The sequence below is a fragment of the Hermetia illucens genome, chromosome 3, assembly GCF_905115235.1.
Source record: "Hermetia illucens chromosome 3, iHerIll2.2.curated.20191125, whole genome shotgun sequence".
In the NCBI taxonomy this organism is placed as follows: Eukaryota; Metazoa; Arthropoda; class Insecta; order Diptera; family Stratiomyidae; genus Hermetia; species Hermetia illucens.
Genome location: NC_051851.1, coordinates 89,868,474 through 89,895,493, shown reverse-complemented (window position 1 = coordinate 89,895,493; position 27,020 = coordinate 89,868,474). Strand labels below are relative to the sequence as shown.

The 27,020-nt window shown below is 41.4% G+C and overlaps 1 protein-coding gene across 13 annotated transcripts in view; it reads left to right on the top strand.

Annotated features, from left to right (window-relative positions):
• The window catches only part of LOC119652845 (ankycorbin), a 101,625-nt gene that overhangs the window by 23,873 nt on the left and 50,732 nt on the right, over positions 1–27,020 (top strand). For 12 of the 13 annotated variants that reach the window (XM_038057195.1, XM_038057190.1, XM_038057191.1 and 9 more), the window contains one exon: positions 23,933–24,191. In XM_038057195.1, coding sequence (XP_037913123.1) covers positions 24,110–24,191 — 82 coding nt within the window. In that variant the 5' untranslated portion in view covers positions 23,933–24,109. Of the gene's footprint in view, positions 1–13,802; positions 13,889–23,932; positions 24,192–27,020 lie in introns of those variants that run through there. The other variant, XM_038057193.1, reaches the window with a different exon arrangement.

Sequence of the window (27,020 nt, the reverse complement as noted above, 5' to 3'; positions counted from 1 at the left end):
GGTTCCTCTAGCCATAATTAATTCAATACCATCAATGGAAAGTCTTGGTTTTAAAGCTCCTTAACGTATGTGACTTCGAGAAAGTCGGAAACGATGAGCATAACATTCTCATTTTCCATATAATATCGTTCATTATTATGCCACATGTGAATCACGAAGGACGTAATTTGTAGGAGTCAGGCAGCAAATGAGGTGCTACCCTAAACCGGCTTAAACCTTTGTGTACTTAGAGTGCACACGTCTCGTAAGATGTCCCATCATTTCAGGTGAACGAGCAGCTTCGTACTTTCGCTCTTGCAATTTCAAGTGCTCTATACACATACCTCCGTCTGTAAACTAGATATGCTTCTCTCTTCGGATAATTTGAAACGAACATTCCGCTTCCAGAATATTTTCTTTGATATGTGGTGGTTATGTGTACAGCTTGGTATTTCATGTGTAATTTCTCTGAACGGGATTTCAGGAAGCCAATGTCTCCTAGGTGTAGGTTTTTCTCATCAAAATATCCTTTATCCGTAATCTGACTATCTGCTTGGCTTCTCTGGTATTTTCGGAACGATACCTCATTATCTCGGAATAAATGCTTATCTCCTACAAACATACATAGCTACAAAAGGTGAACATATCAAATCGCCAACTCATCTATTCATAATACGTATTAGAGTATAATATCTAACAACGATAAATATCCATCAACTTCCACCCTATTCCATTGCGAACCCTCTCCAATTTGGGAGTCGTAACCATTTCTTGCGTAATTGCAATTCGTCAAAGTGATGAGGTAACATTCCGAAGTTAATTGAAACCATAATTGAGCATGGAGAGAATTTTATGAGGCGCGCAATGTTTTGCATGAGAGCCAACCTTGTAGCAACGGGAAAGCGAGTGGTCAATCGCCGGAACTTGGTCTATCAAGATAATGCCGAATCATCACTTTCTCAATCGTCTTTTCAGAGAAAATCTTTCAGGTTGGGCGCAACGATATAGCGGAAGTTGGGGTTAATAGAATGTTTTCGTATTCTGAATGGGAGATTAAAATCTCTTTTAGTGCGAGCAGAGGGCTACGCAGGCTATGGCAGGAAAAGTTGTACATAACTGTACTCAAGTGGAAAAAGAAAAGGCAAAAGTTGATTGTTCGCATGCTTTTCGGAACTTGATCTGCGTGTGCTGCTATCTACCAACCCAAAATTCAACCCTAAGGGTAAACAATTTATGACAATGTCTGTTCTTGGAAAAATATGTTCCTTTTCAACCTTGTAACTTCCGAGAATTTCGATATTCCCATAATATTTTTCTAATAATTTTCATATTCGTTTTCATGGAGAAATGAGACAAGAGCTATCCTTGTCAATTCCCAATACAATGGAGAAGGTTCGTACTTCCTTAGAATGTGGATAATAAGAAGTCACAGTAGAAAGAGCATGTAATTAGATGGAATTGGCGGGGGCACACTTTTCAAAGGTAGACAAAAAAATATTTATTATAGGAAGGAAGTTGTTTTAGAGCTCATTCATCTTCGTACCCAAAGATTTGATAAAAATGTATTTAATAAAGTCGGCAGTTTCGCTGCGAATTTTATAAACAGCCTAATCTCACTTTATAAGACAGGCGGGAAGCAGAAAGTCGTTCTTCTTAAGGTTTCGTGTAAAACAAGACCTTATTAATGTCGGTTTACTGTCTGTCTGTCTGTCCACCCGTTTGTCTGTCTGTCAGTCTCTCACACTGGCATGCAATGAATACCATCGCTTTTCGTTGAATTTAAGGGGGGGGGGGTTAAATCCCGATGCAGACAAAAGGGGGGCGGGGTGTAACCGAATATATCACATGAAGCTCTCGATTAGTACTACTACTAGTATTTAGTATAATAATATCATCTGGGCATGTCACACTACGTCCTAGAAGAACTGTTGCGCTCCTTTATTGGTTATGGCATACTTATAAACTATAGTCTGTCATTTAAACCTATGACCGATAGAAATGTTATTATGTCCCCTACTTCCAAGTGTTCCAACTTGACATGTGGTATTAGGAATTCTCCCAGGTGGCCGAACCTGCACAAGTGCCGGACACTGTCCCAGAACATGTGTACAGATTTCATCACTCTCCTCACAGAATCAGACAGTGTCCGTAGATATGTTCAGCCTGACCAGTGACTACTCCCACCATGAGGAGGCTCTTCTTCTAATAATAATAAACGTTGGAGCAGCAATCCAAACGGATTAAGGCCTTGAAGTGTATTAGAGCCCTTCATTCAAGACCGTAACGGTACATTACAGGCATACAGTATCCTTCATAGTCGAGTCGATTGGTATGCGACGTCAATATACAATACCCATTGCCACAAGTGAGATTTCAACCGCGTCTGGTCTAGTGCTCTAACTACTGAGCTATCCGGGCAAATTGATTATAATCAGCTCAAATTCACATGTGGTGTAGAATACATTGCCTGCGAAATTATTCGCAAACGGGACAATGACCCTGTGCTAACATAACGGTTTTCTTTGCACTTCACTTTTCTTTTGTACTTTGTTAATTTTATTTTACTAAAGATTTTAATCCGCAAGCAAAAAGTGTCCAGTACAACAAAAATTCAATATTATTCAAGTATCCAAGCCTTTTCTTTTCTGAATTTGAGAGTAGTCGACATCCAACGTTGCATGGAACCCACAGTATCCAGGCCTTATTGAGCCAGCTGAGCGTGTTCAGTCTGTTAAGGTATTTCCATACTAGTTTGGAACTTACCTGATAAGACCTAAGTGCCTTAATAACTACTTGGCAATAAGTTAGAATAGCAGTGTTCTGCCCCCTAGGAGGAGATCTGTCTGTCTATGACGTATCTTATCGCCTGAATTATGCCCGGTTCTAAGCATCCATTTGTTCAAAGTGCGTTTTCCTTAGATCAACCCGTAAGGGTTTAAGCCGTATGTCAATGCTCCGCTCTTCCAGTTTGCACTGTTATTCCAACTTGTTTCAAACTTTTTATCGAAGTGAAACCTCGTTATATTATCCTTGGTATCTGTAATTCAGAATAATAATAATAATAATAATCGTTGGCGCAACAATCCATATTGGATCAGGGCCTTGAAGTGTGTTAGAGCACTTCATTCAAGACCGTAACGGTACACTACAGAACACTGTAGGAGGCAATGTGGTCAGCATTGCGCTTGCCCGAGATTATTACCCTGATTTGACTCAGGTACTCATTCACAGCTGAGTCGACTGGCATCCGACGTCAAGTCACGATACAAATCCCACTGCCACCAGTCAGATTTGAACCGCGGCCTTCCGTATGACAACCCAGTGCTCTAACCACTGAGCTATCCGGACACTTTTCTTTGCCTTACTGATATAGTTTATATATCCAGTGCAGTATTTTCGGGGTACACACCCATTTTTATGGTTTTGTGTAAAACAAAATCTTGTTAAAATCGGTTTACTCTGTCCGCCACGCGCATTTTTCTCGAAGACGGTTTTACCGATTCACACCAAATTTGGTAGAAAGGTAGAAACTGTGAACGCTCATGCATATAGTCAATTACATAATTCGATGTCGAATTTAAGGGGGTCCCCATATATGCAAATGGGGGTGTAAATTATCTTTTCATCAAATATAGTCATGTGGAGTATCAAATGAAAGGTCTCGGTTAATATCGTACCGAAGCTAGTGTTAATTTTGATATTTGTTTGAAAGGTGGGGAGTGCGTGGGGTCGAAAATGATCACCCATTCACCCATTCTCTCAAATCAAGAGGCTGCGATTTTATGGTGCCTAGACTCCGAAATATCCTCTATACTAATATATTTCCAAATAAAGTTAATAATAATATATTACTATCTTTTTTAGTAGTTAGCTGCAAAACCCCCTTAAGTTCATCCTAACACCACGAAATTGCAATAATATAGGGTATAGCATAGAGCATATATTACGTGCTAGGTACTAATGGGACAAATGCACACTCAAATGTTTTTGCAAAAGAAATACACAAAGCCAAATACCTGAAGCGTCCAGCTTCCGCTACTATGGACCTGCAAATCGTCAGAACGGTTGTGGCATTCCGACATATGTTTTCAACATGTGTTTTTCACAGTAGTTTACATATTAAAACAATATCATTCGCGTAACCCTGAACCGGTATTCCAGTGCTTGTTACTTCTCCTAGTAGCTCGTCAACTACAATGCTCCATATTAATGGTGATTGTGAACAACCTTGAGTAGTGTTTATGACAATAGAATTTGTCGGTATATATATTGGCCTACTCTCTAACATTTGCCTATTCAGAAGGTAAAGTTGCTTCTCACTCCCTTGTGGATTAAAGTATCTTGTATCTCAGTAGCGATGTGCTATCGAACGACCCTTCGATATCTAAAAACACGCACAGTGCTATTTCTTTCGTTTCTATGGAATCCCGTAGTACATCCGTCAGCTGCTACAGATGCTACAGTTGACCGTCCTATCCAGTAAGCATATTGGCATTGGTGTAGAGGATTGCATAATAGATCGTTAGCTCTAACATAGTTGTCTAGGACTTTCTCCTCCGTCTTAAGTAAGAGTGATGTCAAGCAGATTAGTCTGAAAGATTTAGGGTAAAAATCCAAGCCCATATACCATATATCCCAAAACTATGCTACCCTTAGTAGTGCTAGGAAAATGTCATCTACTCTGGGTGATCTAAGTGGTTTAAAGGTTCCCAGTGCGCATCTTATTCTGGCTTTCAAGTATACCCCTTTCGGTTTCCAACTCATTTTTCCCCCTTCTGTCTGCTGTGAGAGTGTCAGGCAGAATGTTGTCGCATTCGGCCATGCGGTAGGACGCAGGGAAATGACCTCTGAGAAGCATATGTACCCTGTCCTTATTCTCGGCAAATGTCCCGTCTTCCTTCTTCAGAGAGAGAAGATATTGCCCTATGTTTGCCTATACCTTTATATAGCCTAGTTACTTGTGTGGTTTGTTTGATTCCTTCACATAATTTGAGGCTGTTCCGTTTTGTTTCTTTCATAGCATTCCTGTAGGCAGTCCGCGCATTTTTGTAGCTCAGCCAGTCTCCGGTTTGTTTTATCGGGTTAAAGAGCTCTGATACCCCTATTCTTATTCTGGCTAGGTTCCTGTTCCACCAGCGTACATCCCTCATATGCGTTAATGAGGATTTTGCTGAGGTCTTCCACCACTGCTTTCAGTACCATTTCGCTATTGATATCACGGCCCTTTTGTAGGGGGGACATGTTGTTGCTCAGGTGCGTTGCATAGCAACATCAATCTCGGTTTTGAGCCGAGGTCCACCAATTCGATATCCCTAAAAGCTGTCTGGCGTCCTGACTTACGCCATCGCTCCATCTTAGGCAGGGTCTGCCTCGTCTTCTTTTCCTACCATAGATATTGCCCTTATAGACTTTCTGGGCTGGATCATCCTCATCCATACACATCCATACACTGTAATCTATTGAGCCGGATTTTATCCACAACCGGACGGTCATAATATCGCTCATAGATTTCGTCATTGTGTAGGCTACGGAATCGTCCATCCTCATGTAGGGGGCCAAAAATTCTTCGGAGGATTCTTCTCTCGAACGCGGCCAAGAGTTCGCAATTTTTCTTGCTAAGAACCCAAGTTTCCGAGGAATACATGAGGACTGGCAAGATCATAGTCTTGTACAGTAAGAGCTTTGACAATATGGTGAGAGGTTTCGAGCGGACCAGTTTTTGTAAGCTGAAATAGGCTCTGTTGGCTGACAACAACCGTGCACGGATTTCATCATCGTAGCTGTTATCGGTTGTGATTTTCGACACTAGATAGAAGAAATTATCAACGGTCTCAAAGTTGTATTCTCCTATCTTTATTCTTCCCGTTTGACCAGTGCGGTTTGATGTTGTCGGTTGGTTGTTTTTCAGTGCTGACGTTGTCACCATTTATTTTGTCTTGCCTTCATTGATGTTCAGCCCAAGATCTCGCGCCAATTGCCGCCTGCTCAATCTGGATGAAGGCAGTTTATACGTCTCGGGTGGTTTTTCCCTTGATGTCGATATCGTCAGCATAGGCCAGTAGTTGGGTGGACTTAAAGAGGATCGTACCTGTTGCGTTTATCTCAGCATCACGGACCACTCTCTCGAGGGCCAGGTTAAAGAGGACGCACTATAGGGCATCCTCTTGTGGTTGACCGTTGTTGATGTCGAATGGTCTTGAAAGTGATCCTGCTGCTTTTATATGGTCTCGCACATTAGTCAGCGTCAGCCTAGTCAATCTTATCAATTTCGTCGGGATATCGAATTCTCTCTCTCTTTTCCCATCGCTTGCCGCAGAGAGAAAATCCGATCTGTTGCTGATTTGCCTGGAGTGAAGCCTGTTTGGTATGGGCCAATGATGTTCTGGGCGTATGGGGCTATCCGGCCTAGCAAGATAGCAGAGAATATCTGATAGATGGTACTCAGCAATGTGATACCTCTATAATTGCTGCACTGCGTGATATCTCCTTCTTTATGTATGAGACAGATAATGCCTGGTTGCCAACCGTCAGGCATTAGGGTAGTCAGGGATTGCTTAATACTCTTTTTATTTCGGAGTTACCCTCAACGTCGAATTTGATTATTCTGTGATCTGACAGAGGATTCATCCGACATTTTCTAATTACTGACCAGCCCGTTCATCAGAGTATTCCCTAGTGTTATGTCTAGTACTTCTTATCTTGTGCTGATGACAAATGTCGGAGTTATATATCTCTAAGTAATTGCTAAGAATAAATTCAAGAAGGTACTCACCTCCTCGCTACTTCCCCAGACTTCGTCACGGGCACTGGCAGCACCCTTCTCTTACAGTACTCCACCAATCTAGCTTCGGTGGCATCTGGATGCCGTCTCCTGGGAAGTGGCCCGAGGTCACGACCTCGTATCACACTCAAAGTTTTAGTCTCTTATCTTTATTCTTCCTGTTTGTGCAGTGCAATTTGATGTTGTTGGTTGGTTGGTTTTTGGTGCTGATGTTGCCATCATACATTTTGTCTAGCCTTCATTGATGTGCATCCCAAAATTTCGCACTAATCATCGCCTACTCAATCTGGATGAAGGCAGTTTGCACGTCTCGGGTCGTTCTTCCCATGACGTCGATATCGTCAGTATAGGCCAGTAGTTGGGTGGACCTAAAGAGGATTGTACCCCTCGCATTTACCTCACCATCACGGATCAATTTCTCGAGGGCTAGGTTAAAGAGGACGCATGACAGGGCGTCGCTTTCTCGTAGACGCTTGTTGATGTGGAATGATCTTGAAAGTGATCCTGCTGCTTTTATCTGGCCTCGCACATTGGTCAGGGTCAGCCTAGCCAGTCTTATCGTCGTCGGGATACCGAATTCTCTCATGTCCGTGTACATTTTTACCCTGGCTATCCTATCATAGGCGGCTTTAAAGTCGATTAAAAGATGGTGCAACTAATGTCCATATTCCAACAGTTTTCCATCGCTTGCCGCAGAGAGAAAATCTGATCTGTGGCTGATTTGCCTGGAGGGAAGCTTCTTTGGTATGGGCCAATGATGTTCTGGGCGTATAAGGCTATCCGAGCAAGCAAGATAGCGGAGAATATCTTATAGATGGTACTCAGCAACGTGATACCACTATTATTGCTGCGCTGCGCGATATTCCCCTTTTTATATATGAAACAGATAATGCGTCTTTGCGAGTCGTCAGGCATTGATTCGCTGTCCCACACCTTGAGCACAAGTTGATGAACAACTTGGTGTAATTGGTTGCCCCCATAGTTAACCAATTCGGCTGTAATTCCATCGGCTCCGGGCGACTTATGATATTTTAGCCGATTAATTGCGCGGACTCTTTCTTCTACACTTGGTGGTGGCAGTATTTGTCCGTCGTCTCGAGTTGGCGGTACCTCCAACTCGCCGATATTTTGGTTGTCAAGCAGTTCATCAAAGTAATCAACGCATCGCTCCAATATTCTATTAATATCCTATTCTTTCGGAAATCAGATTTCCTTCTTTGTCTCGGTAGGATGAAAATCGAGATGTGTAAGGCTTCATCTTCTTGACTTGTTGGTAAAACTTCCGCGCCTGGTGCTGTTGCTCCCTGTACTTTTCGAGTTCAGAGACCTGCTGGCTCTCTCAGGCTTCCTTTTTCCGTCTGTGAAGTCCCTTCTCCGCTCGCCGGTTTAGGTATGAAAGGGTTTGGTTATTTCTTATGTAAAAAAATTGGAATAGACAAAATTTGCAATAACGCGGCAATTTTGACCTATAATACTTTTTTTTGTAATAGTGGGATTTCTACCAAACTTCGTAGGATCATGATTTTTTAATGAACTTAAAGGGATTTTACAGTCAATTACTAAAAATTATAGTAATATATTATTATTAACTTTATTTAAATAGGTATCGGTATGAAAGGTACTTCGGAGCCCAGGTACCATACAGCGGCAGCTTTGTGATTATTTTGAGATTGAGATATTAGAGATGGATAAGCCGTGAAAATTGGTGCTAATCGCTACGGTTTCTGAACAAAGTGGGTGTGATAAGCAAGCAGACAGACAGTAAATCTATTAAAATCTATCGGTGTTTTGTTTTTTTTTTGGCCGCGCGAAATTTGCTATGGATACACTTCTGAAAACGAATACACGGATACTAGAGCGGCTAAGATTTTCCCTATTGCCTCCACACTCTCTTCGCGGGATCACCGTTCTGGTATTGGTTCGCGGAACTGTTAAATGCCGATTCTGATAGCTCTCGTATACTTTAGGGTTACTTTTAGCACTTTCTCCTTGAATGGCCTTAGCGACTGTGGGACATTAATATTACACCCAGTTACGTCGGAGATCTTATTCTTTTTGCAATCGGTCGGTTCGTGTAAGGATTGGGTTTTTGTAGGTAGGTTCGCAGCATTATAATTGTGGACGAAGTTAAAGGCGTCACCTTCTTCTTCCTGGATGACGATTTTCTGGCATGCCTTACGTTGTCTGATGTTGCTGCTATGGTCGCCACTAATCCTGTTATTGATATTGCTGTCGTTGGGCTTATTGATGAAGTTGGTTGTGCTTCAGTTCTGATTCATGGTCTCTCCTTAAGTGCTAGTAACTAATGTTACAGCTCGTAGTTGTGCTATAGCTGGCTTCTGATGCTTTATAGCCTCGTCCAGTCCACCTTGGAATTTTGAGAAAGATGCGATATGCCCAACGACTAGTTTGTGACTCGTCTCATCTTATACACCATTCTCCAATAGATTCTTAACTTGTCAGGTGCCGTCAAAATGTGCGTGTGCTCCTGCTAGTACGTATGCTGCTTCTCCTGATGTTGTCTTCCAACAGTAGAATTTATTTTTCACTACAATTGCCAAACTAGACCTACAAATAGTAGCACGCCAATAACCACCACTGAAATAAGAGGACGTTGGCTTTGCCTTAGCCCCCAATTTCCGGTAGTATTCTCGAGGTCATTATTGATTTAGCTGCGGCAAACTCAGTGTGTTTTACTACTGAACTTCAGCCTTCTTCTTCTTTTTCTTCAGCCTTTGTCCCGTTCACAAGCGGGGTCGGCTCGTCGTGATCGGCTTCGCCATTTGGCTCTATCGAATGCCTGATCTGGGTGCAATCTCGAGGCTTTTAAATCCCCATCCAGCGTATCAAGCCACCGTTGCTTAGGTCTGCCTTTTGGTCGTTTACCATCGACTTCGATGTTCAGACCAATCTTTGCAAGTGAATTCTCGTTTGCACGAATTGCGTGACCATACCATCGAAGACGCCTCTCCCGCAACTTTTCCACGATCGGTGCAACCCCATAAGGATCGCGGATATCCTCATTTCGGATGTGATCTAAACGTGTGACGCCACTAGTCCAACGTAGCATCCTCATCTCCATTACCGCGAGACGCCGTTCATTGTCTTTTATGGTCGGCCAACACTCAGAACCATAGAGAGCGACTGGACGGACGACATTGCGGTAAATTTTAGATTTGAGACGTTCGTTGATACGTCGATCACAAAGGACACCAGTTGTGGAACGCCACTTCATCCAGGTTGCGTTAATGCGTGAAGCAATTTCATAACACAGCTCTCCATTGGCTGATAGCGTTGACCCGAGGTATTTAAATCGCTCAGTTCTGGGCAGATCACTGCCGCTGACAGTGATTGTGCCTGTTTCATGGGGATCGGTCGTCAAAAATTCAGTTTTGTTTAAATTCAATCTGAGACCGTGTTGCATGAGGCGATCATTCCATTTCTGAACAAGTTGCTCGAGATCATTTTTGCTATCAGATGCTAGGAAAACATCATCTGCATAAAGCAGTGCGTAGGGCGCTGGACGTTGGATATCCCGTGTGACGGTGTCCATAACAAGGACAAAGAGGAGTGGTGAGAGGGCACTTCCTTGATGAACTCCAACAGAGACACGAAGCGATTTTGATACACCCGCCATACTTCGAACTTTACTTTTCGGATCGTGGTAGAGCAATTGAACCCAGCGCACGAGTTCTTCTGGCACGAAGTGTTGTCGTAAAGCATACCAGATGAGTTCGTGTGGTACACGGTCAAACGGTTTCTCTAGATCCAGAAAGGCAATGTAAAGAGGGCGATGCTTCTCACGGTGTTTCTCCATGAGTAACCGCGCAGCGTGTATTGCGTCAGTAGTTCCGCAGTTCTTGACAAATCCGGCTTGATTCACGGTTGTTTCAACGATTTCGCGAATACGGTTGTCAAGAATGCGTTCAAAAATCTTCATGGTATGGGAAAGTAACCGGATCGGACGGTAATTTGAACATTCTGCTGGACTACCTTTCTTTTTCCATATTGGAACAGTGGTACTTTTTTGCCAGTCAGATGGTGTTCTTCCTTCTTGAATAACCCGGTTAAAGAATTCACTCAGCCACGGTGTTGAGTCCCAGCTCTTTGCTTTCCAGAGCTCAGATGCGATGTCGTGAGGTCCTGTTGCTTTCCCCGATTTCATTTGTTTTATTGCCTCCTCGACTTCAGTTGCGCTGACTGGTGGAACTGCTCCAAATGTCGGCAATGATTGTGGAAGTGGAGGATGAGCAAATTCTTCAGTTGAAATCTGCTCGAAGTATTCTCGCCATCTATCCGTCGCGGCTCGACGATCAGTAAGCAAAGTACCGTTCTTGTCATTAACACAACAGAAGTGTTCGATATCCTGTGTGCGTTCATCACGGCTTTTAGCAAGTCGGTACAGATCTCTCTCGCCATCCCGAGTGTCCAGTTTATCGTAAAGATTTTTGAAATGGTTCGCTCGGGTGACAGCGACCGCTTTCTTTGCTTTCCGGTTGGCATTCTTATAAATTTGCCAGTTAGCAGGCGTTTTATTGTCGAGAAATTTGTGGTAGAGGCGTTTCTTTTCACGGACCTTCATTTCAACATCATCATTCCAAAGCCAAGTATCTCGGTTGATGTACCGCTTACCCGGCTTGGTGACCCCGAGGGTTGCAGAGGCCGCTTTGTGGATCGTGTCTTTCATTTGGTTCCATGATTCTTCCACATTCGTAATGGTTGGCAATCGTATGAGTGAGACCGTTTCTTCGTTCTTCTCACCAAATCGCCACCATTTAATGCGCGGCGGGCCAGTGCGTTCCTCACGCCGTTTTATCGGTGGCTTAATTCGCAGGACAGCAATCAACGGCCGATGTTGAGGTGCGATGGTCTCATAGGGAACGACTTTGCAATCAGTGACAGTGGTAAAATGTTGACGTCTTATGAGAATATAGTCGATTTGCGTTTTATTGTTCCCACTATAAAATGTGGGAAGATGAGACAATCGTTTGATGAACCATGTATTCATAAGTACCAGGTCATGGGTGTCCGCAAAATCGATTATACGCTCGCCACCTTCATTGCGCGCTCCGAACCCCTTTCCCCCATGGCACCTGTTACCGTCTGCCTTTTCACCCACATGACCATTAAGGTCGCCGGCAATGATTATGTAATCGTCAGCAGGCACGTGACAAGTCTTTTCATCGAGAAGTTGCCAGAAGGCATCTTTCTCGGCATCAGGTCGGCCTGTCTGTGGTGCATACGCGGTGAAGAAGTGAATAGTGCGATCAGCTAATATAATGGTGAGCTTCATCAGCCGATCATCAAATCGTTCGATTTCTTTAATGGCATCACGGAAACCCTCTGAGATGGCAATGCCAACACCATATTGAGTGTGTGGGTTACCAAAATAGAGAAGTTTGTAGCCATTTTTACCGCGTTCGCGTTCAATGTCGCAGCTTTTGGAACCAGACCATCGGGTTTCTTGCAGAGCGCAGATGTCAATGCACCTTTTCCGAAGGGCTCTTGCGAGTTCCTCGGTCTTTCCAGTTAGGGTACCAACATTTAGCGTGCAGACACGTATTTGTTTTGTTCGTTGTGTGCGGACTAACTTGCTTACGTCCTGACGCCGTCCATGCGTCAAGAACCCTTGCCCATTTCGCGACAGGACCGGGGCCCGTCCTGCCGCGTCGACTGAGGTGGACGCCTTAGCATTTCTCCGAGGCCTGTGACTTAATCCGATCATCATGTTTGTAACGACATTGTATGCATTTTCTTGGTCGACCTGTCGCGGGGCCTGTCACCAAGAGAGATCAGGTAGGATTTAGCATAGTAGAATAACTCCAACTATACTCTATTATCTCTTTCCCTGATCTCAGCATTTTATTTTTGTTTTACTGAGGATAGTACAGAGTACGTTGCCTCAAACCCTCCTCCTTTGCCTGGGCTTGGAACCAGCATACTATGTTAATAGCATGGCGGAGTTCTGAACTTCAGCCTTCTGTTCATCATTATTGCTCAGTATTTAAACGCTGGTTGCGAGTAAGTTTTATAATCGTTAACTATCGTTTCGCTATGATTTTCTTTCCTCTCTTTTTTATTACAGCCATTTTGTTTTTTGTTCAGGAAGTGAAAGGCCTTAATTTTCGACCAGGAATTGATCTCCCACATCGCTTTGTTTGCAAAGATGCTGGTGTCGTCTAGGTGCTGAATGCATCCTTGGCATTTGCCTTCTTCTATAGCGCTGCTGTAAATCCTTGATTATGGTACCGATACCCTAATTGTAATTCTCGTTTCAGAAAAGTGTTGACCCTTGCTGAGTTCGCTAGCATCACATTCTAGCGCAAAATATCCAGCCTTTCTTCTGTCCGATTTTGGTGGCTTTCAGCGCAGCATAGTTTCTCCAGCAATGATGTAAATTAATCTAATGTGAGGATCGGCGCTGTGTAACAGCTATAGTGTATACCTCTGTGTGAACGCGCTCTCTGAGTGTTGTTTTACATACTATATTCTATAGCTGGCCTTCCGCAGCTCCATGTCGATGTTCTCCTGTTTTTGTCTTATCCTGGCCATACATCACGCTTTAGGCTGCTTGGCCAAATGGCCTTTTTCTCAACAGTTAGGGCACATATTGCATCTGTTTTGCTAGACCATCCATCGAACACGCGTATTGCCTCCTGAAATCGCCTCTACCTCGATAGGAAGATTGACCAATGCTATCTGGGACGATAATTGAGACTGCTAAGGTTAACAGATTTTCACGGTCGTGGTGTCTTTATCCCCATTAAAGACTTTTTTGCCAAAGTGCTTCTTGAGAAAAGATGTCTTCAGTATTGCTTGCGTTATTACTTTCCATTGGGTGATCGGCATTATTCCTTCTTCGCGTCATCTTTAGCTAGCTTTGAAGTACGTAGCCTTTAGAGAGTGCACGTGGTCTTTATCCGCGTGATCTAGGTTATTCCGCTTGTTAACGTACTCCATTAACGGGCGGCCTCAGTTTCAGAAGTAACTCCGCTGCTGCTACTTTCTTATCTGCTGGCGGCGATCGCATCAATTTCGCGCTCTATCTGAAGAAATCTTTTACGTTAGAAGATAGCAATGACGACTCCAATCGTGGGAGGTTTGGCTTCCTCCACTGCTTTCAACGAGGTAATTCAAAAGCAAACTCATAGTAATTTGTAATTTTTTTCTATGACTGATGAAACCGTCTGATTAAATGGGGTTTGTGTAAAATACGCGAACAATATCACTTCACTTTTAGTCACTCGCGCATTTTACACATTATGTCAGAATTTTCAGGTATAGTACAAAATCACTTTATTTAACTCTTCAAAATACTCTGCATACCGATATCTGCTCAAATAAAATATTGTTATATTTTGGAAATTCACTGAACAACAAAATTCCGACAATATATGTAGGGGGCTCGTGCCATTATTAACAGAGTAATGGTAGGTCAAATTTGTCTCGACATTAAAGTCAATAATCTGACCTTTTAAGTACATATTGATTCTAAGATTTAACCAAATGAAATCTTCGAACAAGCTGGGAAAAGAGAAGCTGGACGCTTCAAATATGAATCGAGGTTGCGCGTGTTTCCTATGTTAGAATATTTCAGTGGATATTTGCCCCATTTCTATTTGTATTTGTAGCTCGCAATGTTTATGCATTTGGTATGCCAGACTATTCACTCTAGTGTGATACTGACATTCAAAGTTAAACTTGGAGGTGTGATGTTGAATAAGTCAATATAACTTGATGTTTTTAGGATAAACGTAAGGAGGGTTTCCAGTTAATTTCTGAAAATATATTAATAATCAATATAGTAATATTACTAACTTTATTTGAGTAGCTATCGTAACGTACGGTATCTTGGAGCCTAGGTACTATGTGCCTTCACCACCATATTTTTTTTAAATTTTTATTTGAGTAGTTTTTGAGAACATGTCGTTGAATTAACTGATCGTTTTCGAAGCTCCACACTCCTTCCCTTTGTAACCAATGTCAAAGCTAATATCTGCTTCGAAGAGTACTAATCGAAACTTCAATTTAATACAACCGTTTCTGAGGCAATGGGAGCACTTTTTCTCTTAATTTTATTTTTTTTTTTAATTTTTAAAATCATTTTTATTTTTAAGAAATAGGTAACAATAGTATATAGATTGGAAAAATGAACAATAAAAAACAATGCTTTAAAATAACAAAAATAACTTAAAACTAATGGCCACTGTGGGCTCTCAAAGTTTTCGAATAACAATTTACGGATAGAGAGAACAGTAAGAAATAAAAATCTAATTTTACAATAAGTTGTCGGGAAATGGTCAAAAACCCGACAGAATTCACTTGGCCTTAGTGGCAAATAAAGAAATATAAAAGTAATAATAAATATTTGATCGCTTCAAAAAATACTTTTAACTTAAATTATTGTTCTTAAAACTATCATAATTATATTACACATTTTTTCTTTTTTTTTACAATAACATCCATACAAAAAAAACAAAGAATAATAACATATGTATTTATAAGTTACAGCTGGAGACAAAATCAGCACCCGTTCAATATGTACATATTTACAAAGCCCCACCAAGAAACAAATGGCAGAACTGAGCACGGCCACCGCTAACCGGCATCCCGCAGCCACCAGTACCAAGATTTCTCTTTTTCATCCCGCTTAATATCAATTGCTCTCGCTCTGGAGTATCTCCAGTCGAATCCCGGAGCCCCCACTGTCAAATTCGGGGGGTATTCTATCCTTTTGTCCGTGGCCCGTCTATGTATATGATACATAACCGGATCACCGGCAGAATCAAGAATTAGACCATTCCTGTCAAGATACACGAACGCTTCGGGAGGAATGAAGCCTGTCGTGAGAGTTTTCTCGAAATACCCATCATTTGGGTAGAACGGCTGCGAAACCCAAGGGTTCTCACCATGCGAAGCACTATATGATTCCGAATCAATCTGACGATAACTGTGTCGATTCTTGGCACAGCAGCAGCTGCATACATCACTTCATTAGTTATATAGTGCTCATAGTTTGACGAAGCAGTCCTATTAAGCCCCGTCCAAGCACGCAGACATTTCCTTTCAAAGATCCTTATTTTCTCCATTTGGCTAGCACTCAAATTAAACCAGATAGCACACCCGTAGGTGAGCACCGGTCTAACCAAAGTAAGATAGCAAATAATCTTAACCTTCCGGCTAAGATGTGGAGCATAAAAGAGTCTTCGAAGAGACATGAATGCCTTGCGAGCGCTCTCTAGCGCGACTTTAACGTGCTCGTTAAATTGGAGACGCTCGTCAAGACGCACACCCAGGTATCTAACGCACTTCTTATGAGGAATGCGCTCAGAACTATCCTCGTTCGCGACAATGTGGAAATCTCTCCAATTCCTTTTCAAGTTCCTACTGGCATACGCCAAGGAATTTCGAAACAGAATCGTTTCACACTTTTGCGCATTGATTTTCATCCGCCAACTGTTCGTGAATAACGTAATATCATTGAACATCTTCTGAAGTTCAACTTACACCTCAGTTACCTTCTTGTGCGCCGTGTAGGCTATCAGATCGTCAGCAAAGGCAACCAATGACCTTTTAAGAGATTTATTAAAATCGAAAGAGTTGAGTAATTCGCCGGCAAATACCGCAAAAAGTGTAGGCGTAGTCACTGTCCCTTGCTGTAATCCATTCAGAACATGATATTCTCTGTTAGTAGTGAGATTTCCGTCCATAATGGGAAAGCACTTGCCATACAGCATACTACACATCATCGCTACGAGGTGGCTGGGAAACTCATTCTTCAGGAGCTTGAAAATCAGACCATCCAACCAGACAGTATCAAAGGCTTTCTCCATGTCTATAAGGCAAGCGCCTACGCACTCACCATCGTTAATCCGCCAGCAAATATCAGATGTTACCTTCGTTATTGCATGTATTGTCGAATGTCCAGATGGAAATCCGAATTGGGCGTTCGGCAATAATTCCTTCTTCTTGATATGCCCATTCAAGGCTTTCAATACCAAAACCTCAAACACCTTGCTGATGTTAGGCAGCAAACTGATTGGGCGGTAGCTTTGAGGGCTGGATGAATCCTTCCCTCTCTTTAAAATCGGGAATACTCGGGCTTTCTTCCATTGTCCTGGAAAGAAGGAATTGTTCAATAAATTATTGAACAAAATGCAATAATTACGAATGGCAATGTCTGGTAAATACCTGAGGACCACGTTGGGAATGCTGTCCATACCGGATGATCTCTTATTGTTTACTTTTCTGAATATGGAAGTTAACTCTACACATGAGACAAAGTAATCAAGCAGATTATCACTCGGTGTGAGATCAGCCTGCAATAATAATAATAATCGCTGTTGTATCTCGCTGCCACCTTCTTTAATTCTCGGTACAGTTATTCGTGACTTCTTCCGGAATAACGTATTTATCTTAGTAAACATGGAATCTGGATCGCTTGGTGAAATACCCTTTAACTTCTCCCGCCATTGGAAGTTCACTTCATTTACGTAATGTTGACGGATAAGATCCCGCGCGATCTTTAGAAGTGATTTGAACTCAACTAATATGGGATGATGATAGTCCCCATATCTCCGATAAATTTTATTGACGCGAGTGGTAGAAGGCTTTTCACTTTTTTCAACCGTTTTATGGCTGCAGTTTCATATCCTTCCATATTATTGCGAGGTTTAATCTTAGGGACGACTTGTTCAATTGTTTCCAGCGTCAAGTTCCCCAGCTTGAGAAGATACTGAAGTATTTCCTCGCTGCTCAAGTTCCTGTCACCTGGTGCATTTGTACTATCGTTTTCCCCATCAAGAGGTGGGCATTCTTCTCGATATCCCCGAATAAACCTCTCTTGGAATTTCTTCCAATTTGTTTGTTTAAAGTTCAGTCTGTGGACGCCACTGTCCATCGGCAGAAGGCGAACTCTTCGTCCATCAAACAGAACTTCAATAAGAATAGCGTTATGATCGCTATCGTAAGGAAGAGTTTGTAGTTTCCGTTGAGGATTCCTAAAATTAAAGTTCAAGCGCGCGTCAGCAATGCACAAATCCAGATAGGAATTTGCCCTGGGCCAGGTTGGACTCTCTGACCCATATAATTCGCATATATACTCTATCTGGTATTGCTCTATCCAAGATTTGAGGAATACCCCTCTGGGATTGTTTGTGTCATGATCATTTAATTCGTGGCGGGCCAGTGTGTTCCCCACGTTGTTTTGTCAGTGGCTTACTGGGCATGGCAGCAATCAATGACCGATATTGATGCGTCTCGAAGCGTTGCAGTCACTGGCGGCGAAAAAGAGACAACGTCTTGCAATGCGAATCTTCTTTCGATTCAAAGAGCTCCCCACCTCACTGATATTGAAAGACCTCAAGAAATGCGGCTTTACTATTGAAGTGTACATCCAGCGTAGTATTGTCAGGGTGCACTACCAATTATTACATATATTTCACCTCCGTTACCTGTTTAGCTTCTTTCCTGATGTTCAGCTTGCCCCCTACACCAGCTAGTAATAATTCTTAACCCCTGGCCACCTGGTATGCCTACGTAGGGATAAATTATAGATTAATGCACTATCGCCAAAATAATCCTGGACTTTTATAGCAATATTGGTTGACTCTCCTAAAAATTCGTCAATTATTATACCCTGTAGACTTCAGTTTTGATTTCAGTTAGGTTCCTGTATCACCAGGGTATACCCTTTGAGGAAGTTATTGCATCTTTATTTTCTATCCAATTGCCATTGGTGGATTCATTTAGGAACTTACATAGATGTGAATCTGTTTACTTTTTCAGGGACAACATATATGCCTATTCCACGGGTTCCATTCTGGGGTTTCCGAGGAATACATGAGGACTGGCAAGATCATAGTCTTGTACAGTAAGAGCTTTGACCCTATGGGGAGACTTTTCGAGCGGAACAGTTTTGTAAGCTGGAATAGGCTCTGTTGGCTGACAACAACCGTGCGCGGATTTCATCGTCGTAGCTGTTGTCGGGTGTGATTTTCGACCCTAGATAGGAGAAATTGTCAACGGTCTCAAAGTTGTATTCTCCTATCCTCCAATTTCCGCCTGCTCGATCTGGATGAAGGCAGTTTGTAGGTCTCGGGTGGTTCTTCCCATGATGTTGATATAGTCAGCATGGGCCAGTAGTTTGGTGGACTTAAAGAGGATCGTACCTGTTGTATTTACCTCAGCATCACGGATCACTTTCTCAAGGGCCCGGTTAAAGAGGATGCATAATAGGGCATCCCCTTGTCGTAGACCGTTGTTGATGTCGAATGGTCTTGAGAGTGATCCTGCTGCTTTTATCTGGCCTCGCACATAGGTCAGCGTCAGCCTAGTCAGTCTTATTAATTTCGTCGGGATACTGAATTTTCTCATGGCCGTGTACAGTTTTACCCTGGCTATGCTATCATAGGCGGCTTTAAAGTCGATGAATAGATTGTGCAACTGGTGTCATATTCCAACGGTTTTTCCATCGCTTTCTGCAGAGAGAAAATCCGATCTGTTGCTGATTTGCCTGGAGTGAAGCCTCTTTGGTATGGGCCAATGATGTTCTGGGCGTATGGGGCTATCCGGCCTAGCAAGATAGCAGAGAATATCTTATAGATGGTACTCAGCAACGTGCTACCTCTATAATTGCTGCACTGTGTGATATCTCCCGTTTTATGTATGAGACAGATAATGCCTCGTTGCCAATAGTCAGGCATTGATTCGCTGTCCCATACCTTGAGCTTCATTGCTTCGTCTTAATTTTCCGTTGGAGCGTAGGAACTGATGGGCCTGAAATTAAGAAAAATGTTATATATGAGGAGCGTGCACAATCGTTCGTTAATGGGTTGCAAGGTTATAATTTAAGGATTTAGATTCTCATCAATTACAGATGCGGCTAAAACTGTCGGTTTTCTGAAAATTTACCATCTTTCACACCCACAATTTCATGATGGCCTCTACGTTTCAGGTTCAGTTTGCATGATCATAACTGTTGAGTCAATCTATTCGGGGTTGAGGGTTCTTAATAGCTGTTTTTTTTTTTGTGTCGAGTCATTGGTTCGTTGGACAACCATAACCTAGCGCGCCGTTCAATGATCTGTTAACATTCTTGGCGCAGTCGTAAAATAAGGTAGGATTTAGTATATTCAAGTTGTCCTAGCTGTGCTGATCGTCCGCATATACTTCTTTTAACACTTTCCCTGATCCTTGAGGATAGTATTTGGTTCGGTGGATCAAATCCTTTACTTTCACCTGGGCTTGGGACCAGTATGTTGTACACAAATGGAACTAACCTTGCAATAAATGAAATTAACGCTTTGACAAATGAAAATAACTATGTTTCAGAACACACCATTTTTCAATGCAAATGAAGGACCTTTCGAATGAAATTCAAGAATAACGAATTTCAAAAATGTTACTTCCCCTTAACGTTTCCAGCTGCTGCAGTCTGTAGTTGCATCATCATATCCATCTGTCGTATTAAATGGAATCTTATTACAACTCGATGGCATACTTTTTTCTGAGCTCGATAGTACGTGTGGCGTTACTTGTCTAACTCAAAGTGAGCAAGCTTCAGGTGCTGCCAAGATCCACCAATCCATTATCCACCGTCAACATACTTACATTAAACCTTTTGAAAAGGGTGATGCTTAATTTCCTCTTCTTTAACTCTGCGGACGCAAATCGGCTTCAAACACCAGATCCACTGAACTGGCTATCTGTGAGACCACATCATCCGTAGAACTGACAATTGCCTAAACCTTAGGCCTTGAAAAGGCCTGCTCTTCAAGATAATGAAAACCAATTGCCCTCCTCCCTTATTTAGTATACTTGTAAATTTCCTTTCCAATAAAATCTGTCACGTGCGCTTCGACGAACTTCTCTCCCCTGACGTCTCTGTAGAGCCACGAGTCTCACTAGGCTCCAGCTTAGGACCTATATTTTTCACCATCAACCATCGGGAAGTAGGGGAGTTCCCGAAAATTTCTCTCTTATACCAACGGTAGCCCAGGCTGCGTTAATTCCCATAAGTTTCAGGTTGTTTGCTTTAGAAGCCCCAGCAGAAAGTGCCACTGACACAGTGCTGGAAAGTAAAATAATACAGCTTCTAATTTCCAATTACACCGTCACACCAAAATCGAATAGCAAAAGTTTCTAAGCTGCCTTAGAAAACCTCTTTTCTTTAACCAATTTTAACCTATGGTTTCACGGCTTGGGCTACTGTGTTCCCCAACGTAGCTAAAACCTTACATGATTTCAAAAGGCAATTCTCACGAAGCATACGGAAAAATACAAAGGCGGAATCAAAAATTTTACAAAAAATTTTTCTTGTATGTCCCTGCTAGGGTTTTTACCATAACGATATCCACCGCACCTTTTGGAAAGCTTTTAAATCAGCCTTATATTGGGACAGGATGTCGGCCGGCTGCTTTTCTGTACAGGGAGTGTACGTTCCATGAGACAAGACGCAAATCTTTTATACGGTTCCCTTGTCGCATGCATCCTTGTAATATCCATCCAGTCCGAGGCTTCCCTTGTAGGTCGCTACAAATTGTTTTCCGGGTAAGGTTGTCAATCCTATCCAACCAATTGGTACAATGGTCCCTTCCTTAGGCGCAAGTGACTCGCATTCATCCTTTTTCCTGTAACTTTTTGTTAAGAAAGAAATCTCAGCGATCACCACATGAGTTTATTGTAGGTGTTGGCGTTTCGCAGGTAATGAAAATGTTTATATGTAAGTAACGGGGAACTTCTTAGGAAGAATAACATTCAGATAACTATCCACATCAAATGTTTTCGTCACAATATGCCCAGATATTATATAGAACAGGCGCAATTTCAATTTAAGTAAAGGAAGTATTATAAATTATCTATCTACTTCAATACTAATGGGTGCGTACCGTACCTTACAGGCAATTCTCATACGCTTTACCATTGAGATTTTCCAGAAGGTTAGATACAAACCGCCGTAGCACCGCTTTCCCTTATCGTCCACATTCGTTGGAGCCTATGTACTATGAGTTACATCCGATATTTCGCGTTGAAGTCTGGACATTTGATCAGGACATTTATATAAGTCCCCATGATGAAGAAAGACTTACTTTATATCTCTGGAGTAACTGCAGGAAATAGGAAAACGTGCCTTTCAATTCTGTCGTTTGGACCGTCCATGTGCATGGGATCCCCAGCAAACGCAAGTAAAACCTTATCAAAAGCACATTGAAACGGCCAAGGATATAGTCGTTCACATGTTTATCTAAATACTTATTTTGAGTGGTCGTGTTCTGCAATATATGAGGCGAAATATAGACTATTTCCCGCATATAAGACAATACAATTTTATCCCTTGGAAGGCAGGCTTTTAGTTTCTTTTATTACTTACCCATTTGGGAGGAACGGGGAAATTGTGCGGCACTTCCCTCCGGAAGCCTTCCGATTGCTGCTACAAATATACAGGAATTCGCCATAAAATATCTATAAAGAGAATGTCGGTTTTGAGATTGGTAGTAACTCTATGGATAACACGGCTTCCCAGCTTTAATACCGTTTCGAGGATTGTACGTAGAGATAACCGGGAGTAGACGAATTCATTGCCATTCAATTATCTATTCATTTAAAGTAAAGACAGTCTATGGTAGAATTCCGGGCACGTCTGAGGAGCAGGAGTATTATTTTGTTGAAACCTGAGTTTCTGCCGAAATATCTTACTTCCAAACATCAAAACCGCCGGGTGGTCTTTAGTAAATTAAATTAACGTCTGAGGGGATATTTGCGAAGGGGATGAAATATTTGCTTTAATTTTCTCATGTTGTTTCAACTCCACCGCAGAGACTAGCTCTGGGCGTCCGAGCAATAGGAGGGGGATGAAAATCGAGAGCATATTGGAGAACACATTACCCGAAATATTTTATTGTCATAAGTATTACAAATGGCAGTACCATCGCCATTATCTGGTCAAATGAATGCATTCATTTATTTAATCATCCATGTCTATTCATTCATGTCTATTTGGTGAGGACATTCCATTGCATGTTACTCACTTTGGTTCTATGTTGTGGACCCAGTGTACTCCGCGATTTAATGTAATGACTTTCAGCTGAATTTTTTAAGCATTTCTTAAGGGGGCTTTACACGCAACGATCCATTGCAGCAATTTATCGTAACGATCAGATTGTTACAATTTATCGTTGTGTGTAAACGGGAGATTGTAGCGATTTATTGGGATTGGAGTTGGAGTGGATGGTTGATGCCGGCCGGCATCAATTTCTGGGAATCGTAACGATTCTTCACCTTTCTCACCAAACAACCGATGTACAGCGACAGCAACACTACTTCCTCCATGGTTAAAGCTTTTATAAAGACTGGGGGGTCGATGTAGGGTGACATTTGACAAGAAATCGTTACAATTTAGCGTAGCGTGTAAACAGTGCTCTACTCTTTCGATTTGTTGGAGCGATAAATCGTTCAATGAATTGTTACGAGTTATCGTTGCGTGTAAAGCCCCCTTTATTAATGCTGCTCATGTGTACATATTTGTGGATGCTCCATATCCAATGTAAATCAATTAGGGAAATATCGCGCCTGAAGATATGGATGCAAATAATTTTGTGACTTCTGGAATTGCGACTGTTGCTTTCGTTTTGATCCAAATACATTTTCAGTAAAACAAGGGTCCTCCCCTATGACGTTCTAGTAAAAATCATACCATATGGCCTGGAGGTTTGCCATTTCCAAATGGAAACTTGGAAAACAAAAATAATTTATTCAGCACTTACCACGCAAGTTGTCTTTGGGCTAGTTTTGAATCATTCCATTCCATTTAAAAACACGGCGCGAAGTGAGGAGAGTTTGCACTCCTGGATAATATAGAAAAGCTAACAGTTGGAATTTTGTTTGCTCTGCTACATGAATTTCGCCGGGCCGACAGGAGCACTCAGCGTCCTACAGCACTGCCACTGACTGGAAGGGCAGTGTTAAAGCGGTTGCCATGGCAGGACTTCGTGTTTACTTACCACGTGTTTCTTTTAACTTTGACGATAGGCAGAAATTGGTTTCCATGGTCCTGAATTTCCCCCACGTACTAGAGAACTAATTTTATACTATGAAATTTACTTCTAATTGAGAGTTCGGTTCGAAAGCAGAAGTTAATTTGAGTGTTTTGGTCTTACTAAATTTATATTTCAGCCCGAAGCCGTGTTTTTGCGCGACCGGAGCCGTAAATCGGTATTACACTACTGCAGTGGACAACGCGATCTCGTGGCGGCCGCAAGTATTGCTGTTGCAGCTCCAGAACTCCTGGAGTCTGCGGATGAAGATGGCTTCACCCCACTGCATCTGGCCGTCATCCAAGGCAACATAGCAATGGTTAATTTACTGTTGGCGAACAAAGCAGACGTGAATGCATTGGATAATGAAGGACATTCGGTCGTGCATTGGGCTACAGGTATGTAATAGTTGAGTAAGTTTAGTTTCAGATAGAACTCATAAATACACTAGTGATTTCGAAAGATACACGATTCTTTCATGAACGAGAATATTGTGGCTCTATATCATGATAGTGAGCAAAATTTGCCCCTAACTCAAAATTACTAAAAATCCAAGGGGAGGGCCGTTGGGAGTATAAATGACATATCAACTTAGCTTAGCTAGATTTACTCAATTTAACAATAAGTCAGGAAACCGGAAGCTAGACACTTCAGGTATAAAAGGTTTAAATTTCCATATGTGAGAAACGATGAGAGTGTACACAGTTAAATACTCAACTGTGCGCTATCTTTTAAAGATCCATTTCCACACGCAAATTGATCTGGAAAGCACTGTATTAATAGCAGTCAACCTCATATGGTTTACACTAGGAGTACAATATTATTAACTAATGTGAAGAAGACAACCTACAACAGATACAAACAAGTCGGAATACCAGAAGCTGAGGCTTCGAGTATAAAGGTTTTGTGTTCGTTTTATCTGAGAACTTTCTACGCAGATTTTTCCATTTGTATATGGTATAATGCTAAAAACCCAAAATATTTGTTCACATTTTTTTTCAAACTACAGGAAATACGTACATATTACGGGCGTAGAAATTATGCTCGCCCTAAATAAAAAAACATTGCCTATTGCCGAATACTGTGTTCTATATGCACGTATAAAAATTGATCGTACACCTATTTTCGATTTATTTCGTACCTAAAAGTATACATATGCACATATAAAGTACGTATATTGAATGCCGCTTGTTCAATGTACAAATATATCTATCTCAATTAGGCATTACCTCAAAACTTTATATGTGTGTCTGGAGTAACTGATTTTGATATATGAATGATTAAAAAACTAAAACGGAATGTTTCCCTGTGACCCTCCATTCACGAGAGATTTCTTTGTTGCGGTATTGACGAATTGATATCTTGTAATGACGTCATACACGTTTGAGAATGTACGAAATTCATACAAAATGTAAAAGTTTCAGCTTGCTTAACTTTGTTAATAGTAGCTGGATTTCCTTCAAATTCCGAAAGTTATACCTTATATTATCGCTTATGCAATTATACTTCTAGCATGAACGCAAGGGGGCCTTCCGGCCAAATTTTTAAATTATTCTGATATCTGAGTGTAATTATGCGGTGTTTCCAACGATTACAATAAAAAACTTGTTTCTTTTTCGTTGGTGTAGATAGAAAATCTTGAACTCTTGCGGTATACGAACTGAACGACAACCTTCGACCTTGGGAAAGTCTAGAAATTCTGAGAGACGCGGTTATTAAACACAGATTCCGGTAATTTCCCCCTCAAAATTAATAAGAGTTGCCGCGGTAATTAATAAAAAACAGATTAATATATAGGTTTTTTTTGTTAAAAAGTAGTTTAGGTAATTAGTATTTATAGTATAAATAGAACCGTAGAATCGCAATTGCTTTCAGTAGCTTTGTACTGACGAAGGGAGTAAGTTGTTCCCGAAATATATATACATAATAAAATAAAATTGTAGTTTGGAGTAAGTTACTGGTCTATCAATTGTAGATATTTATTCTTGCAAACACCGATATTTCGGGAACCACTTGTTCCCTTCATCAGTGCTAACAAATCTGCTAATCAGTTGTATTTTTATATTAGTCTAAATATATACTATATATTATAATATTATAAATATGGCTAAATTAGACATAAGTTTTTCAAAATTCTAATTTAGCCATAATTATAATATTATAGTATATAGTATAGCTTTAGACTAGTATAAGTACAACTAATAAGCCTAGTGAGACTTATTAGCAGTGATGAAGGGAACAAGTGGTTCCCAAAATATCGGTATTTGCAAGAGTAAATATCTACACCATGGAAAAAGAAACAACAAGTTTTTTATTATTTGAGATATTCTGATATATTATTATTAATTTTTTTTGTACTGATATAGGAGTGAAGAAGAAAAAGAAGATGAGGCAGACCCTGCCTAAGATGGAGCGATGGCGTAGGTGAGGACGCCAGACAGATTTTAGGGATATCGAATTGGTGGACCTCGGCGCAACATCGAGATGTGTGGAGTTCCTTATTAAGGCAGGCCTAGACCGGATACCTGTTGTTGAATGACAGATGTAGACTCGATTATAATAAGGATTTGTTTCACACAAAAGCGCTGGGGAAAAGTGGATTCTTCATGAATGGGATTGTAATATTTCACTCGAATGTCAATTTTTCTGGTTAACTCGTCATCATCTTATTTGCATGACTTAAGATACAGTAAATTCGCACGAAATTGATAAGTTGGAACTGCTATAACTTTGCCGTTAATAGCACCCGTATGCGCGATACAGCCCTCTTTGTCGGTGCAAAATTTAATACTCCTAGCATGAATTTAAGGTGGGTTTTTAAATCAATTTCTAAAAATTGGTAACAATTATTTACGAGGGGCGGCTGATAAGTTCGCAGTCTAAGGTATTTAGCGAAGACTCATCATCTCGTTACTGAGAACGTGAATTACATGACTCATTGTTAGTATAAATACCACTCTCTTTCTTTCTTGTAATTATTCCCGGTACAAGCAAAGACACGATGTCAACCGAAGATCGGAGTTCTCGCAATTTGGAACATCGCGCTGTTATCAAATTCTTTGTTAAAAAAAAAAAATACGTCGCAACAAATTTTGTAAGAAATGGCATCAGTTCTTGGGGATTCTGCAACTTAATATACAATGGTTCACAAATGGGTTCCACTATTTCAACAAGGAAGAGAGTCTTATGAAGGTGGCCCCGCCCGGCTCGCTCAGTGACATTAGTGA